This window comes from Trachypithecus francoisi, unplaced genomic scaffold (assembly GCF_009764315.1).
Source record: "Trachypithecus francoisi isolate TF-2019V2 unplaced genomic scaffold, Tfra_2.0 Lachesis_group5, whole genome shotgun sequence".
Classification (NCBI taxonomy): domain Eukaryota; kingdom Metazoa; phylum Chordata; class Mammalia; order Primates; family Cercopithecidae; genus Trachypithecus; species Trachypithecus francoisi.
The window spans coordinates 82,749,577-82,765,461 of NW_022681470.1; the positions used below are offsets into that span (position 1 = coordinate 82,749,577).

Consider the following 15,885-nt stretch of genomic DNA (forward strand, 5'->3'; position numbering starts at 1 on the left):
TGCTATATCTATATATTCTCCCTTCACCAAACTTAAATATCCAGCTCTGTTGATCCAGTTGAGGTTTCTGCCACACAATTTCTTTCTGAATTTTAGAAGATATAGTTTCTCCCATGCCAGGAGTCCATTGTTCTAATTTAATAAATCAGTTTCAGAAAATCATTTCAGGCCAAAGCTGAAATGAACATGGCTCCTCTACTCTCATGTTACTCAGGACTTCGAGATCATTGGATCTGTTTCCCACACTTTCCAGGCTTCTTCTGGCCATATCATTGCTTTTCATGTGACCCAAAGAGAGTGCGTAACTATCAGTGTGTAACAAGCTTTGGCAGTTCTCCATCACATACGAGGTGAGACAGGAAATAAGTTAGCCCTGTGTTACCTCTGTTGGCCGCTACTGGAGAGCTCCCCACAAGCTCTCTGCCCTTCCCCACCTGAACTGAAATACCATGAACCTATGAGTGTCTGGGTCTCCTGAAGAGAGTCACTAATGCTACCTACTTTTTTAAAAGCTTTTTTTTTTTTTTAAAGAAATCTTGGATTTATTCTCAAAAGCAAAATATCCTTAGGTTTATAAAAACTCTTCTGGCAGAGTTTGTTTTCCTACTTTTTCTCATCTGTTACCTTTTCCATTGAATTTGAGATCCTATATAGATATGAATTCAGTTAAATTAAAATAATCCTTCAGCAATGTTATTTCTAGTTGTCTACTACTATTCAATCACAAATGTAGATGTATTGAGGGCTTCTGTGAACTGCCTGAACCGGGTTCCTGCCTAATTCATTATTGTACCCACTCCTCCATACCTCTTTTCTAAGTGCATGTCACAGCTATTTGGCATACTCTCCATACCAAGTATATGTTTCTCTACTGTTTGAGTGAACGAATGGATTAATGAAGCTTATTTTGACTCAGAAAAAAATATTCTGATGGGTTTGAATGAAAACGTTAGTCTTAGGACAGGCACAGTGTCTCATGCCTATAATCTCAGCACTTTGGGAGGCCAAGGTGGAAAGATGGACCAGCCTGGACATCATAGAGAGACCGAGTCACTACAAGAATATTTTAAAAATTAGCCAAGCATGGTGGCATGCACCTTTCATTCTACCTATTTGGGAGGCTGAGGAGGGAGGATGGCTTAAGCCTGGTAGTTCAAGGCTGCAGTGAGCCATGACTCTGCCACTGTACTCCAGACTGAGCAACAGGCTGAGACTTTTGTCTCAAAAAAAAAAAAAAAAAAACGGTGGTGGGTGGGGGATATTAGCTTTAAAAAAAAAAAAAAAAAAAAAAAAAAAAAACACTTAGCCTCAGTTCTCCTTAATCGCTATTGCTTTCTTGCTTTCTCAAATTGATGTGGTTAAGGTAGAATATATGAATAATTTACTCATTCCTGATTAAATATGTGTTTTGCCTAAGGATTCATTTTTAGAAGATTTGAACTACATCATCAATTCAGGAAGAATACCTGACCTGTTTGAAAATGTTGAGCTGGATTCTATTGCGATGAAAATCAGATCTCTTACTGAACAGTCTGGTCATATGGATAACAGGCAATCTTTACTTTCACTCTTTCAAAAGGTACTTTTTTGTGACTTGGCTTTATCAACTTGTCATGTTAAAAGTTGACCATGTTTATAATTCTGTACATGATGTTTAAGTTGGATATAATTTCTTTAGATCTTTATATGAGTTTTTAAGGTAATAATGAGTACCCTACCCACAGACAAACCATATCCTTAGATATGTCAAAAACTTACATGAATCTGAGCCTGTCTGGCTATCAATGATTTTAAAAAATAATACCAGCAGGAGGCAATAAAATGAAAAATAAAATCCCAAGAGTATTTCTTACACAAAGATTCTTTCTCAGATAATGATGTTCTTATTTCATTTTTTGGTAACAAGTCTGGAAAGGCAAGAAACAAGAAACATTTCATCCTTTTGAATAGTCCTGGAATTGACCAGGAGGTGATGGATACAAAAAGAAATTGACTGGATACAGCAGGTGCTATTCAGAATGAACTCAGCAGCAGAGGAGCTGTGAATAAACTGGTTTGATGAGAGATATAGATTAGTCAAAATGAACTCAACTTTCTGTGTCTTTGAGACATGATGACTGACCAGTGGCTTAGCGAATATATGGATTACTCAAACTAGAATACTCACTGGGGAAGGACCACAGGTGGATTTATTTCTGGTGCTAGTTTTTGTCTATCATAGGGCAATTTAAAAATTGAATCTGGCCATCCACCATTTCTCACCTTAGTAACAACATTGCTAAGTATCAAACAGATACCTAGTAATCTGTCACAAGAAGATGTTTTAAAAATTCCAAAAATGACTCCACAGTTGATAGAGAACAAGGTAATATGAGTGGATATCCTTAGATTTAGTTAGATTTTTTAATAACATTGTAGAAAGAAGGATAGAATTTATCCTGACAATTGTGGCACTCTCGTGCCTTGTTACTATATTTGGTTTATTCATTAGATTATTAGATTTAAATAATAAGGAAGAAAAAAGAAATTTCAGTTTGGAGTGCAAAGAATAGTACTCCAGAAAATGAATAAATAAACCAAGAATCTCAGTTAGAAATCAATTTTAATTATACACATGATATATGTGTAATATATATAATACTATGCTTCCAAAAGTAATTTGACATGTCCTACAATAGTAACAAATAATAAAGGCACACTTTAAACTGCTAACATTTGATATCTCTAGGTGGAAGTTTTGGGAATGTGTAAAACAAAGAGAGGTATTTTCATGTTTACTGTAAACATTTCCACATTGTATGAATTTTGCACTGAGCAGTTTTATTTGCCTTTATAAATTTGTTAAAGACAAAAAAGAGGAAAAAAAACTTACCTTTTAGTCTTTTATCAGCTTTACCATATTTATTTGACAAAATAAGTTGCTTGATAATATCATTTTGTACAGTTAGACTCTGAGTTAAAAGGAACACTAATTCACTGAGGCTGTTTTCAGTAATACGGACTTATTGCAAAGTGATATCTGGAAATAAGGAAGAAGGAATCTGTGCCCTGTTGCCAGTCTTGCCAAGAATCCAGCAACAGCAGCAGCACAGCCAGGTCTTATAAGGAAAAGGGCCGAAGGCAAATTGCAAAGAAACTAGCACTTAGCCTAGGGCCTGTAAAACTGTGTAGGTCTCATATTGCTTAGCTGTAATCCTTTAGCTGTAGGAGTTTTATTACTACCTCTGGTGCTCTACTCTTATTGTCAGTCTGTTTCTTTCAGCTCTAATTCATCTGACCATTTTCTCACTTTGAGTTTCTGTGGGTCTTAAATGCACACCACCCCAGAGGAAAGAGTTAAATAGTCAGACCCAGCACCATCTGATATAAAGTCCCCTACTGAACAGAACTCTAGCACCAGCCCCCGTCATAAGAGTTGGTTTATGCAAGGGGTGTTCTGGGTCCAGTGCCTCCCCTACTGTTAGCTTCCCTTGGAAGGGCTCTGTTTATGGCAGGCACTCCATGCACAAATGATCAGTCTCTGGTCTACCCACGAAGGAAAGATCTGAAATATGTTTTCCATGGAATTTTTAATGTCATATTTTTTCAAAACAGTGGATTACATTTTAACAATTTATATTTTCATTAATTTTCAGAGAATATATAAAAATCTTCATATTTTTGTGATCATGAGTCCTGAAGGACCTAGCTTCCGCCAGAATTGTAGAGTATATCCTTCTATGATTAGCTCCTGCACGATCGATTGGTACGAGAGGTGGCCAGAAGAAGCTCTTCTTATTGTAGCTAACTCATTCTTAAAAGAAAAAGTCAATTTTGAGAACAGAGAGGTAAATATTTAATGCAAGTGAAGGTTTCAGTTTATTGACAGCATCTGATGATATTATGCCTCTGAAGAGCAAGGAACCCTAGATGGACAAAAACAGGCAGTTCTAAGCCAGTTTATAATAAAATGGATCAAGTGTTTACATTGATTCCTTATTAATTCCCCATCTCTTGTACCCCTGAATTCACCCTATTTCAAAGATGCCTAGATTCAGATTCTGCAATGCCTGGGTCTCTTCACTATGCTGTCCACATGGTGGAACAGCAGATTTCCATGAAGGAAAACAGTCTCCATTCTGCATACCAGATTCTATGGTAAGGATGCTGCAACCTTCTGTGTATTCCTTGTAAATTGTTCTGGCTTGGCTACAACAGCAAGTCAGCAAAACAGTGACAGCACAAGCCACAACACAAAATTAACTCAGAATTTATGAGCCAACAGTAAGAAAGAACCTATTCTGGAGTGACTAAACTGAAGATCCCATAGGACCTAGCTGACAGTAAAGGGGGTAAGAAGTATTGACCAAAGGAGCTGTAAATGCATAGAGAACTGAAACTCAACGTACGACATTTCTAGGTCCTTTGGGACCAATGGGATTGCATCCTTACTTGTCTAAATGATCAAGGAAAGCAAAGGCCAAGGAGGACAGAGACAGGGTAGAACCAGAAGAAAAAAAAATGCAGCTGAGTTAAAAGTGACCAGTGACCGGTTAGACTTGGACTGGAGATGAGTCATCAGGACTAGCTTATGTCTAAATCAGAATTATCTCCCAGTCCAGACAAAGAGAATATTCTTTGCAGTCTGGTTTTGCTCATCTGCACATCCTTTGGGTCCTTGCATTTTTGTAGCTTTATTTTACTCAAGGAAATTTCCTTGAGTATCCTGCTATTGATAACCACTTTAAGAAAGAAATATAAAAGATAAAGAAGGCTGGGCATGGTGACTCACACCTATAATCCCAGCATTTTGGGAGGCAAGGCAGGAGGATTGCTTGAGGTCAGGAGTTCAAGATCAGCCTGGGCAACACAGTGAAACTCTGTCTCTACAAAAAATTAGAAAATTAGCCAGTTGTGGTGGCACACATCTGTAGTCTGAGCCACATGGGAGGATGAGGCAGGAGAATCTCTTGAGCCCAAGAGTTTGAGGCTATAGTGAGCTATTATTACAACACTGTACATTGGCCTGGGCAAAAAAGCAAGACCTAGTCTCAAAATAAAAAATAAATAAAAAATGTTAAGATAAAGAAAACATTATAACCCTTGGCCGTTGATACCGATGCCCTAAATCTTTGGATGACTATAGCAAAAGTCAGAGTAACGTACGGGTAAAGCCTAGAAGGATGAGTGTGGCATGCCATTCATAGTTAGCTCTACTGTTGCCCCACCACCATCCCAACCATTAAAATTCATATTTTCGGCTGGGCACAGTGGCTCAAGCCTGTAATCCTAGCACTTTAGGAGGCCAAGATGGGTGGATCACGAGGTCAGGAGATAGAGACCATCCTGGCTAACACGGTGAAATCTCTTCTCTACTAAAAAAAAAAAAAAATACAAAAACCTAGCCGGGGCATGTGGCGGGCGCCTGTAGTCCCAGCTACTCGGGAGGCTGAGGCAGGAGAATGGCGTAAACCCAGGAGGCAGAGGTTGCAGTGAGCTGAGATCCGGCCACTTCACTCCAGCCTGGGTGACAAAGCGAGACTCTGTCTCAACAACAACAACAAAAAAAACTCATATTTTCTTTGTCCTGCTCATCCAGGAGTTCTCTCTACATCTCCAGATCTCAGAAATAATAAGCTATTTTAATTAATTTCAAATGTTCAACTTTCTCTTTTTATGTATATTTGGATTGCTTTCTCTTAATTCTTAAAAATTATTATTCTTCAGAACTTGAAAGAAAAACTTGCCCCAACCTGTGTCCAAATCCACAAAAGCATGAAAGACTTGAACAGAAAATACTTTGAAGAAACTGGAAGATTTTATTATACCACTCCCAGTAGCTACTTGCAATTTATAGAAACATTTGCACACATTTTGAGGGCACGAGAGGAAGAGATGCAAACAAAGAGGTAAGACTTTGAGAACAAATCAGAAATATATTTTATATTGGTGTTTTTGTTTGTGAAAAGAGACACAAATGCAAAATGATGAGCCAAATCCGCCTTTTTGGTGGGACAAAAAGCCAGAAGCTGCAGAAGATCTTAAAGGAGATAAGGTTGATATTCCCCCTGTGTGCCTTCAAAGGCCGCCTCTGTCAAGGCAAGGCTGACAGACTTGGCCAGTAAATAAACAATTAGTCCCTGTTGGATTCTGACAGTTTATTTCTTACATGGGCAATGAAAACAAGAGTAACTAACAGTGCCACTCCCCATGTCCTTTGTCTAATGGGATGACAGCAAAATAAAAGGCTTCAGATGACTACAACACAGATAGTGGAACACCTGCTAAGCAGTTTTATAGCCAGCAGTGGTACCTGAGGAAGCATGGGAAGAAACATGAAGCAGCAGACCTCACTGCTAATCAGAATACAGGAGACATTGGAAAACTGTCTTATGACAATCTTCCAGGAAGATGGAGAAATTGGTAGGAAATGGCCTTGTAGCATCTACTCACAAGCGCCCCACATTTTAGTGTTCTAGAAAGATCAGGGGTGTCCTGCCAACACTTAGATCAGCTGCAGCCAAGCTTTGTCTATATAACCTATATGGAGACATGAAAGGCTGCCGAGGCACCATGGTGGAACTATTCCCCTCCAAGTCCATCTCCTAAACCTTTCATGTATCCAGCTAATAATTCTGTTTTTAAAATAGCCCACTCCGTCAGATACCCTAACCAATTACTCTGATTGGAGCCTGGACCAGATCCATTCCATTTGCCATAGGGAACACTGCATGAGAGTGATCATGACTGTGACTCCCACTTGGAGGATAGACCACAGCCAAGCTCCCTGTCTGGAGCTAAGCCAGTTAAAAATGTTATCAATCCAAGTGCATCAAGAGGTATTGACCATTGCACATTCTCTGTCTCAACTGGCCAGCAGGAAGTCCAGTGCAATGCGATTTTTCATCAGCGCTCGTGCTGGAGAGTGTGAACTAATTTGTGTACCGCAGGTAAGTATAGGCCTGACATTTACAAAAGAAGTAGCAACCTCAATAGCAGCTTTTTGCTAATGTGGGGTCAGGGTCTAATTTTATTAAGTTTTTGTTAACAAGGTCAGGTAGGGCATGATAGATCCAATAACAGTTCATTTTAGAGCAGTTGAGGTAATCTGTGAATATAATAATGAGGCTAAAGAGAATCACATCAGTGCTCAGAAAGCTAATCTTGTTCCGTTTCAAGGAGAAGTTGTTCACTCCTGGGATCAGCAGATCCTAAGAGGTTTCTGAGAGTCCTTTGATTAAGATTTTTGTTGGTCAGCAGTTAAATTAAGGATAATGTCAACGGTCTGAGAAAATTGGCCAGATGCCCTACAGGCAAGAGTCAAGAGAGTTTAATGAATCTTCCTCTCACTCCTAACCTCCTGGGATCTAAGGTGTCCCCTCCCCGTCACCCAGGGTTGTAGCTCTCCATTCACAGCTGTATAATCAGTATGACCAGTCCCTATCAGTCATTCGCACCTTTTCCAGTCCTCTTCATGTCTTACCCACAGCACAACTCTAGATCACTCAGCAGTTTCTTCCATACGTACCTTGTACTATCCTAGGACATCTTCCACCCCCTAATGCGTGGGCCATGCAAGGACAATCTTAAGAGCTATCACCTTATATGCATAATCATTATTATCAACATCCATAACTGGTTATATCCAGCAAGCATATCTCGGTGGCAAAAGACAGGTTATAGTCCCCCACTGCTCAACTCTTCTTTGCTACTTGGAAATTTCAGTAGTCCAGTTTCCCAGGGGTAGATGTTGGCGGAGAAAAAGCGAGAAGAGTTAATTATATGGTTTGAGTCTCTTACAGCCTATCTGGTCCTCTTTCCCACCCCAAAACTTACAATTAAATATTCTGTTTAAATGAAAGTTACCCTTATGGAGAATTAGTACATTTAAAGCCCAATTTGCCTGTCTTAAGTGTGCTCCAGTGGGAGCTGAGCCTCAGATTCCCAGTTCTCATTATTAGTTTTTCCTTTCAGTCCATTTTATTTTTAACAGCATCTGTTCTTCATCAAGTTGAGAAATTTCCCCTCTCTTCCTAGTCATCATTAATTTTATCAAATTTTTTTTCTGCATCAATGGATGCTGATGCAGCAGTGAATTTTCTTCTTTATAGCTTGTTAATATAGTGGATTATATTGATTGACTTTCAAATAGTGAGCCAGTCTTGCATCTCTAGAAGAAACTCCATTTGGCCATAATTTGAGTAATTCTTTTTATATATTATCAAATTGTATTTGCCAAATTGTGTTATATCTTACACCTTCTATTTTTTTTTTTATTATACTTTAAGTTCTAGGGTACATGTGCATAACGTTTATATCATGTATAACTCCCCAATGCAATCCCTCCCTCCTCCCCCCTCCCCCTGATAGGCCCCAGTGTGTGATGTTCCCCTTCCCGAGTCCAAGTGATCTCATTGTTCAGTTCCCACCTATGAGTGAGAACATGTGGTGTTTGGTTTTCTCTTCTTGTGACAGTTTGCTAAGAATGATGGTTTCCAGCTGCATCCATGTCCCTACAAAGGACGCAAACTCATCCTTTTTGATGGCTGCATAGTATTCCATGGTGTATATGTGCCACATTTTCTTAATCCAGTCTGTCACAGATGGACATTTGGGTTGACTCCAAGTCTTTGCTATTGTGAATAGTGCCGCAATAAACATACGTGTGCATGTGTCTTTGTAGTAGAGTAATTTATAATCCTTTGGGTATATACCCAGTTGTGGGATGGCTGGGTCATATGGTACATCTAGTTCTAGATCCTTGAGGAATCGCCATACTGTTTTCCATAATGGTTGAACTAGTTTACAATCCCACCAACAGTGTAAAAGTGTTCCTATTTCTCCACATCCTCTCCAACATCTGTTGTTTCCTGACTTCTTAATGATTGCCATTCTAACTGGTGTGAGATGGTATCTCATTGTGGTTTTGATTTGCATTTCTCTGATGGCCAGTGATGACGAGCATTTTTCATGTGTCTGTTGGCTGTATGGATGTCTTCTTTTGAGAAATGTCTGTTCATATCCTTTCCCCATGTTTTGATGGGGTTGTTTGTTTTTTTCTTGTAAATTTGTTTGAGTTCTTCGTAGATTCTGGATATTAGCCCTTTGTCAGATGAGTAGGTTGCAAAAATTTTCTCCCATTCTGTAGGTTGCCTGTTCACTCTGATGGTAGTTTCTTTAGCTGTGCAGAAGCTCTTTAGTTTAATTAGATCCCATTTGTCAATTTTGGCTTTTGCTGCCGTTGCTTTTGGTGTTTTAGACATGAAGTCCTTGCCCATGCCTATGTCCTGAATGGTACTACCTAGATTTTCTTCTAGGGTTTTTATGGTATTAGGTCTAACATTTAAGTCTCTAATCCATCTTGAATTAATTTTCGTATAAGGGGTAAGGAAAGGATCCAGTTTCAGCTTTCTACTTATGGCTAGCCAATTTTCCCAGCACCATTTATTAAATAGGGAATCCTTTCCCCATTTCTTGTTTTTGTCAGGTTTGTCAAAGATCAGATGGCTGTAGATGTGTGGTATTATTTCTGAGGACTCTGTTCTGTTCCATTGGTCTATTTCTCTGTTGTGGTACCAGTACCATGCTGTTTTGGTTACTGTAGCCTTGTAGTATAGTTTGAAGTCAGGTAGCGTGAAGCCTCCAGCTTTGTCCTTTTGACCTAGGATTGTCTTGGCAATGAGGGCTCTTTTTTGATTCCATATGAACTTTAAAGCAGTTTTTTCCAATTCTGTGAAGAAACTCATTGGTAGATTGATGGGGATGGCATTGAATCTATAAATAACCTTGGGCAGTATGGCCATTTTCACGATATTGATTCTTCCTATCCATGAGCATGGTATGTTCTTCCATTTGTTTGTGTCCTCTTTGATTTCACTGAGCAGTGGTTTGTAGTTCTCCTTGAAGAGGTCCTTGACATCCCTTGTAAGTTGGATTCCTAGGTATTTTATTCTCTTTGAAGCAACTGTGAATGGAAGTTGATTCCTGATTTGGCTCTCTGCTTGTCTGTTACTGGTGTATAAGAATGCTTGTGATTTTTGCACATTAATTTTGTATCCTGAGACTTTGCTGAAGTTGCTTATCAGCTTAAGGAGATTTTGGGCTGAGACGATGGGGTTTTCTAAATATACAATCATGTCATCTGCAAACAGGGACAATTTGACTTCTTCTTTTCCTAACTGGATACCCTTGATTTCTTTCTCTTGCCTGATTGCCCTAGCCAGAACTTCCAACACTATGTTGAATAAGAGTGGTGACAGAGGGCATCCCTGTCTTGTGCCAGTTTTCAAAGGGAATTTTTCCAGTTTTTGCCCATTCAGTATGATATTAGCTGTGGGTTTGCCGTAAATAGCTCTTATTATTTTGAGGTACGTTCCATCAATACCGAATTTATTGAGCGTTTTTAGCATAAAGGGCTGTTGAATTTTGTCAAAAGCCTTTTCTGCATCTATTGAGATAATCATGTGGTTCTTGTCTTTGGTTCTGTTTATATGCTGGATTACGTTTATTGATTTACGAATGTTGAACCAGCCTTGCATCCCAGGGATGAAGCCCACTTGATCATGGTGGATAAGCTTTTTGATGTGCTGCTGAATCCGTTCGCCAGTATTTTATTGAGAATTTTTGCATCGATGTTCATCAGGGATATTGGTCTAAAATTCTCTTTTTTTGTTGTGTCTCTGCCAGGCTTTGGTATCAGGATGATGTTGGCTTCATAAAATGAGTTCGGGAGGATTCCCTCTTTTTCTATTGATTGGAATAGTTTCAGAAGGAATGGTACCAGCTCCTCCTTGTACCTCTGGTAGAATTCAGCTGTGAATCCATCTGGTCCTGGACTTTTTTTCGTGGGTAGGCTATTAATTGTTGCCTCAATTTCAGAGCCTGTTATTGGTCTATTCAGGGATTCAACTTCTTTCTGGTTCAGTCTTGGGAGAGTGTAAGTGTCCAGGAAATTATCCATTGCTTCTAGATTTTCTAGTTGATTTGCGGAGAGGCATTTATAGTATTCTCTGCTGGTTGTTTGTATTTCTGTGGGGTCGGTGGTGATATCCCCTTTATCATTTTTTATTGCATCTATTTGATTCCTCTCTCTTTTCTTCTTTATTAGTCTTGCTAGCGGTCTGTCAATTGTGTTGATCTTTTCAAAAAACCAACTCCTGGATTCATTGATTTTTTGGAGGGTTTTTTGTGACTCTATCTCCTTCAGTTCTGCTCTGATCTTAGTTATTCCTTGCCTTCTGCTAGCTTTTGAATGTGTTTGCTCTTGCCTCTCTAGTTCTTTTAATTGTGATGTTAAAGTGTCAATTTTAGATCTTTCCTGCTTTCTCTTGTGGGCATTTAGTGCTATAAATTTCCCTCTCCACACTGCTTTAAATGTGTCCCAGAGATTCTGGTATGTTGTATCTTTGTTCTCATTGGTTTCAAAGAACGTCTTTATTTCTGCCTTCATTTCGTTATGTACCCAGTAGTCATTCAGGAGCAGGTTGTTCAGTTTCCATGTAGTTGAGCGGTTTAGATTGAGTTTCTTAGTCCTGAGTTCTAGTTTGATTGCACCGTGCTCTGAGAGACAGTTTGTTATAATTTCTGTTCTTGTACATTTGCTGAGGAGTGCTTTACTTCCAATTATGTGGTCAATTTTGGAATAAGTGCGATGTGGTGCTGAGAAGAATGTATATTCTGTTGATTTGGGGTGGAGAGTTCTATAGATGTCTATTAGGTCTGCTTGGTGGAGAGATGAGTTCAATTCCTGGATATCCTTGTTAACTTTCTGTCTTGTTGATCTGTCTAATGTTGACAGTGGAGTGTTGAAGTCTCGCATTATTATTGTATGGGAGTCTAAGTCTTTTTGTAAGTCTCTAAGGAGTTGCTTTATGAATCTGGGTGCTCCTGTATTGGGTGCATATATATTTAGGAGAGTTAGCTCTTCCTGTTGAATTGATCCCTTTACCATTATGTAATGGCCTTCTTTGTCTCTTTTGATCTTTGATGGTTTAAAGTCTGTTTTATCAGAGACTAGGATGGCAACCCCTGCTTTTTTTTGTTCTCCATTTGCTTGGTAGATCTTCCTCCATCCCTTTATTTTGAGCCTATGTATGTGTCTGCATGTGAGATGGGTCTCCTGAATACAGCAGACTGATGGGTCTTGACTCTTTATCCAGTTTGCCAGTCTGTGTCTTTTAATTGGAGCATTTAGTCCATTTACATTTAAGGTTCATATTGTTATGTGTGAACTTGATCCTGTCATTATGATCTTAACTGGTTATTTTGCTCGTTAGTTGATGCAGTTTCTTCCTAGCCTCGATGGTCTTTACATTTTGGCATGTTTTTGCAATGGCTGGTACCGGTTGTTACTTTCCATGTTTTGGGCTTCCTTCAGGGTCTCTTGTAAGGCAGGCCTGGTGGTGACAAAATCTCTAAGCATTTGCTTATCTGTAAAGGATTTTATTTCTCCTTCACTGATGAAACTTAATTTGGCTGGATATGAAATTCTGGGTTGAAAATTCTTTTCTTTAAGAACGTTGAATATTGGCCCCCACTCTCTTCTGGCTTGGAGAGTTTCTGCCGAGAGATCTGCTGTTAGTCTGATGGGCTTCCCTTTGTGGTAACCCGACCTTTCTCTCTGGCTGCCCTTAAGATTTTTTCCTTCATTTCAACTTTGGTGAATCTGGCAATTATGTGTCTTGGAGTTGCTCTTCTGGAGGAGTATCTTTGTGGTGTTCTCTGTATTTCCTGAATTTGAATGTTGGCCTGCCCTACTAGGTTGGGGAAGTTCTCCTGGATGATATCCTGAAGAGTGTTTTCCAACTTGGTTCCATTTTCCTCCTCACTTTCAGGCACCCCAATCAGACATAGATTTGGTCTTTTTACATAATCCCATACTTCTTGCAGGCTTTGTTCATTTCTTTTTCTTCTTTTTTCTTTTGGTTTCTCTTCTCGCTTCATTTCATTCATTTGATCCTCAATCGCTGATACTCTTTCTTCCAGTTGATCGAGTCAGTTACTGAAGCTTGTGCATTTGTCACGTATTTCTCGTGTCATGGTTTTCATCTCTGTCATTTCGTTTATGATCTTCTCTGCATTAATTAGTCTAGCTCTCAATTCTTCCACTCTTTTTTCAAGATTTTTAGTTTCTTTGCACTGGGTACGTAATTCCTCCTTTAGCTCTGAGAAGTTTGATGGGCTGAAGCCTTCTTCTCTCATCTCGTCAAAGTCATTCTCTGACCAGCTTTGATCCATTGATGGCGATGGGCTGCGCTCCTTTGCAGGGGGAGATGCGCTCTTATTTTTTGAATTTCCAGCTTTTCTGCCCTGCTTCTTCCCCATCTTTGTGGTTTTATCTGTCTCTGGTCTTTGATGACGGTGACGTACTGATGGGGTTTTGGTGTAGGTGTCCTTCCTGTTTGATAGTTTTCCGTCTGACAGTCAGAAGGACTGTCTGTTGGTCTGTTGGAGATTGCTTGAGGTCCACTCCAGACCCTGTTTGCCTGGGTATCAGCAGCAGAGGTTGCAGAAGATAGAATATTGCTGAACAGCGAGTGTACCTGTCTGAGTCTTCCTTTGGAAGTTTCCTCTCAGGGATGACTCCACCCTGTGAGGTGTGGGGTGTCAGACTGCCCCTAGTGGGGGATGTCTCCCAGCTAGGCTACTCAGGGGTCAGGGACCCACCTAAGCAGGCAGTCTGTCCGTTCTCGGATCTCAACCTCCCCGTTGGGAGATCCACGGCTCTCCCCAAAACTGTCAGACAGAGTCGTTCGCCTCTGCACCGGCCCCTGCTGCTTTCCCTATTGGACCTCAGCTGTGGGCTGTCCCCAGAGGTGGAGTCTACAGAGACAGGCAGGTTTCCTTGAGCTGTTGTGAGCTCCACCCAGTTCGAGCTTCCCAGTGGCTTTGTTTACCTACTTAAGCCTCAGCAATGGCGGGCTCCCCTCCCCCAGCCTCGCTGCTACCTTGCGGATAGATCGCCGCAGACTGCTGTGTTAGCAGTGAGGGAGGCTCCGTGGGCGTGGGACCCTCCCGGCCAGGTGTGGGATATATTCTCCTGGTGTGCCTGTTTCCTTAAAGCCCAGTATTGGGGTGGGAGTTACCCGATTTTCCAGGTGTTATGTGTCTCAGTTCCCCTGGCTAGGAAAAGGATTCCCTTCCCCCTTGCGCTTCCAGGTGAGGCGATGCCTCGCCCTGCTTCAGCTCACGCTGGTCAGGCTGCAGCAGCTGACCAGCACCGATTGTCCAGCACTCCCTAGAGAGGTGACCCCAGTACCTCAGTTGAAAACGCGGAAATCACCGGTCTTCTGTGTCACTCGCGCTGGGAGTTGGAGACTGGAGCTGTTCCTATTCGGCCATCTTGCTCTGCCCCCTCATCTTACACCTTCTTAATACTTTTTCTTCTTCAGGGATCGCTTCCATATGGGTCTATCCACAATCCTGGAAGCAACCACACTAGTTACAGAAATGCAAGAAGAGCTCTTGATTCTTGGCCCTCAAGTAGAACAAAAAACAAAGGTATGTTTGCTTTGAAATCTCTTTTAAAGATTTTATAGTCTAATATAGAACACTGTTTGAAAACAAAGGCTCTGATACCTGACAAAGATAGGCTAGAATTCCAGCTTTCTTACCCTATAGTTGTATACATATGAAAGAAATAACTTGTTTTTTTGTCTCAGTTTATCTGTAAAATGAGAACAAAAAAGCAATAACAGCAAAATAGTAACATTATTACATTTTGATAAATAAGTGCAATAGGTATATAGCTAACTGTAGAAGCTTATGTAGAAAGATTCCCTAGTCAGTTAGTTAAATCCATCTGAAATATGCTGTGATAACTTGCAGTCTATCAACTATTCTAAAAACCATCATTCATTTTCACTCTTTGTGTGTAATGCATGAAATATTTACTGTAGTCATCCTAGGCAATATCCCAGTTGCAGACCAATGGAAGAAAGCACCAATGGCAGAGAGCTACCATCAAGCATGGTGGATGACAGAGCTTCTAAGAGGGGGCACAGCTGAGAGCTGGCCAAATGGTGAGAGCTCTTGCTCTCTCCATTTTATTTGTCTCTTGTTCTCTCTCATTTTATGCATCTATTAAATATATTCCAGGCTGATTTTAATAAACTTTACCATAGTGAAATGAGATATTTGAATTACTCTTTTAGAAAAGAGATCACGTGTCTTAAAATTCATTCTAAGAACAATTATGTGCTTCATTAGGAAACAGAAACTCTAATGGAAAAACTACGGAAAGATTCACAAGTAGTTGAGAAAGTTCAGATGCTTGTTAAACAGGATGAAGAAATTGTGGCAGAAGAAGTAAGAATTGTGGAAGATTATGCTCAGGTAAAATTAAAATATAGTCAATACAAATAATTTGGAGATTTGAAAAAGTATTCCCTAACCTTCAAGTTTAAAAGTCAGACTGACTGGTCTTAAATATATAGTGCCTCAACTATGGTTACTTTTCACTGTAATTCCAACAACTATTTATTGAGTCCCTACTACACACAGGATAACATTAAATGAAAATATGAAGTCCAAACATGTGTGTTCCCTGTCCTTGAGAAACCCACAATCCTAGGATGCTTTTCTGATTACAGTATAAACAGAAACTCATGCAAGCCATACCAAAAGTATATTTGGCCTTCAAGTGTAACATCTGCAAGAAACAAGGCAGCTCAAGAGACTGGGTATTTGGCGTGTGTCACTTCTGTTGCTGACTGAATAATTCTCTTTTTAAATTGATCATTCTCCTCCATACACTCCAGTCGGGATCTCAGCAGGAGCCAGTGTGGTTTAGCAAATCACTGAATGCTCAACTCTGGTCTGATCAGTAGCTGCTCCTGCTCAGAGCAAGTCAAGAGTAGAGCTTGTCTTCCGTGTACAAAGGTTTTTAATCAAGCAACTCCATCAATT

At 40.1% G+C, this 15,885-nt stretch overlaps 1 protein-coding gene across 1 annotated transcript in view; it reads left to right on the top strand.

Annotated features, from left to right (window-relative positions):
• The window catches only part of DNAH14 (dynein axonemal heavy chain 14), a 604,313-nt gene that overhangs the window by 477,733 nt on the left and 110,695 nt on the right, over positions 1 to 15,885 (top strand). The window contains exons 56-60 of the mRNA XM_033199195.1: positions 1,418 to 1,579; positions 3,636 to 3,827; positions 5,707 to 5,888; positions 14,370 to 14,478; positions 15,187 to 15,312. Coding sequence (XP_033055086.1) covers positions 1,418 to 1,579; positions 3,636 to 3,827; positions 5,707 to 5,888; positions 14,370 to 14,478; positions 15,187 to 15,312 — 771 coding nt within the window. The remainder of the gene's footprint in view (positions 1 to 1,417; positions 1,580 to 3,635; positions 3,828 to 5,706; positions 5,889 to 14,369; positions 14,479 to 15,186; positions 15,313 to 15,885) is intronic.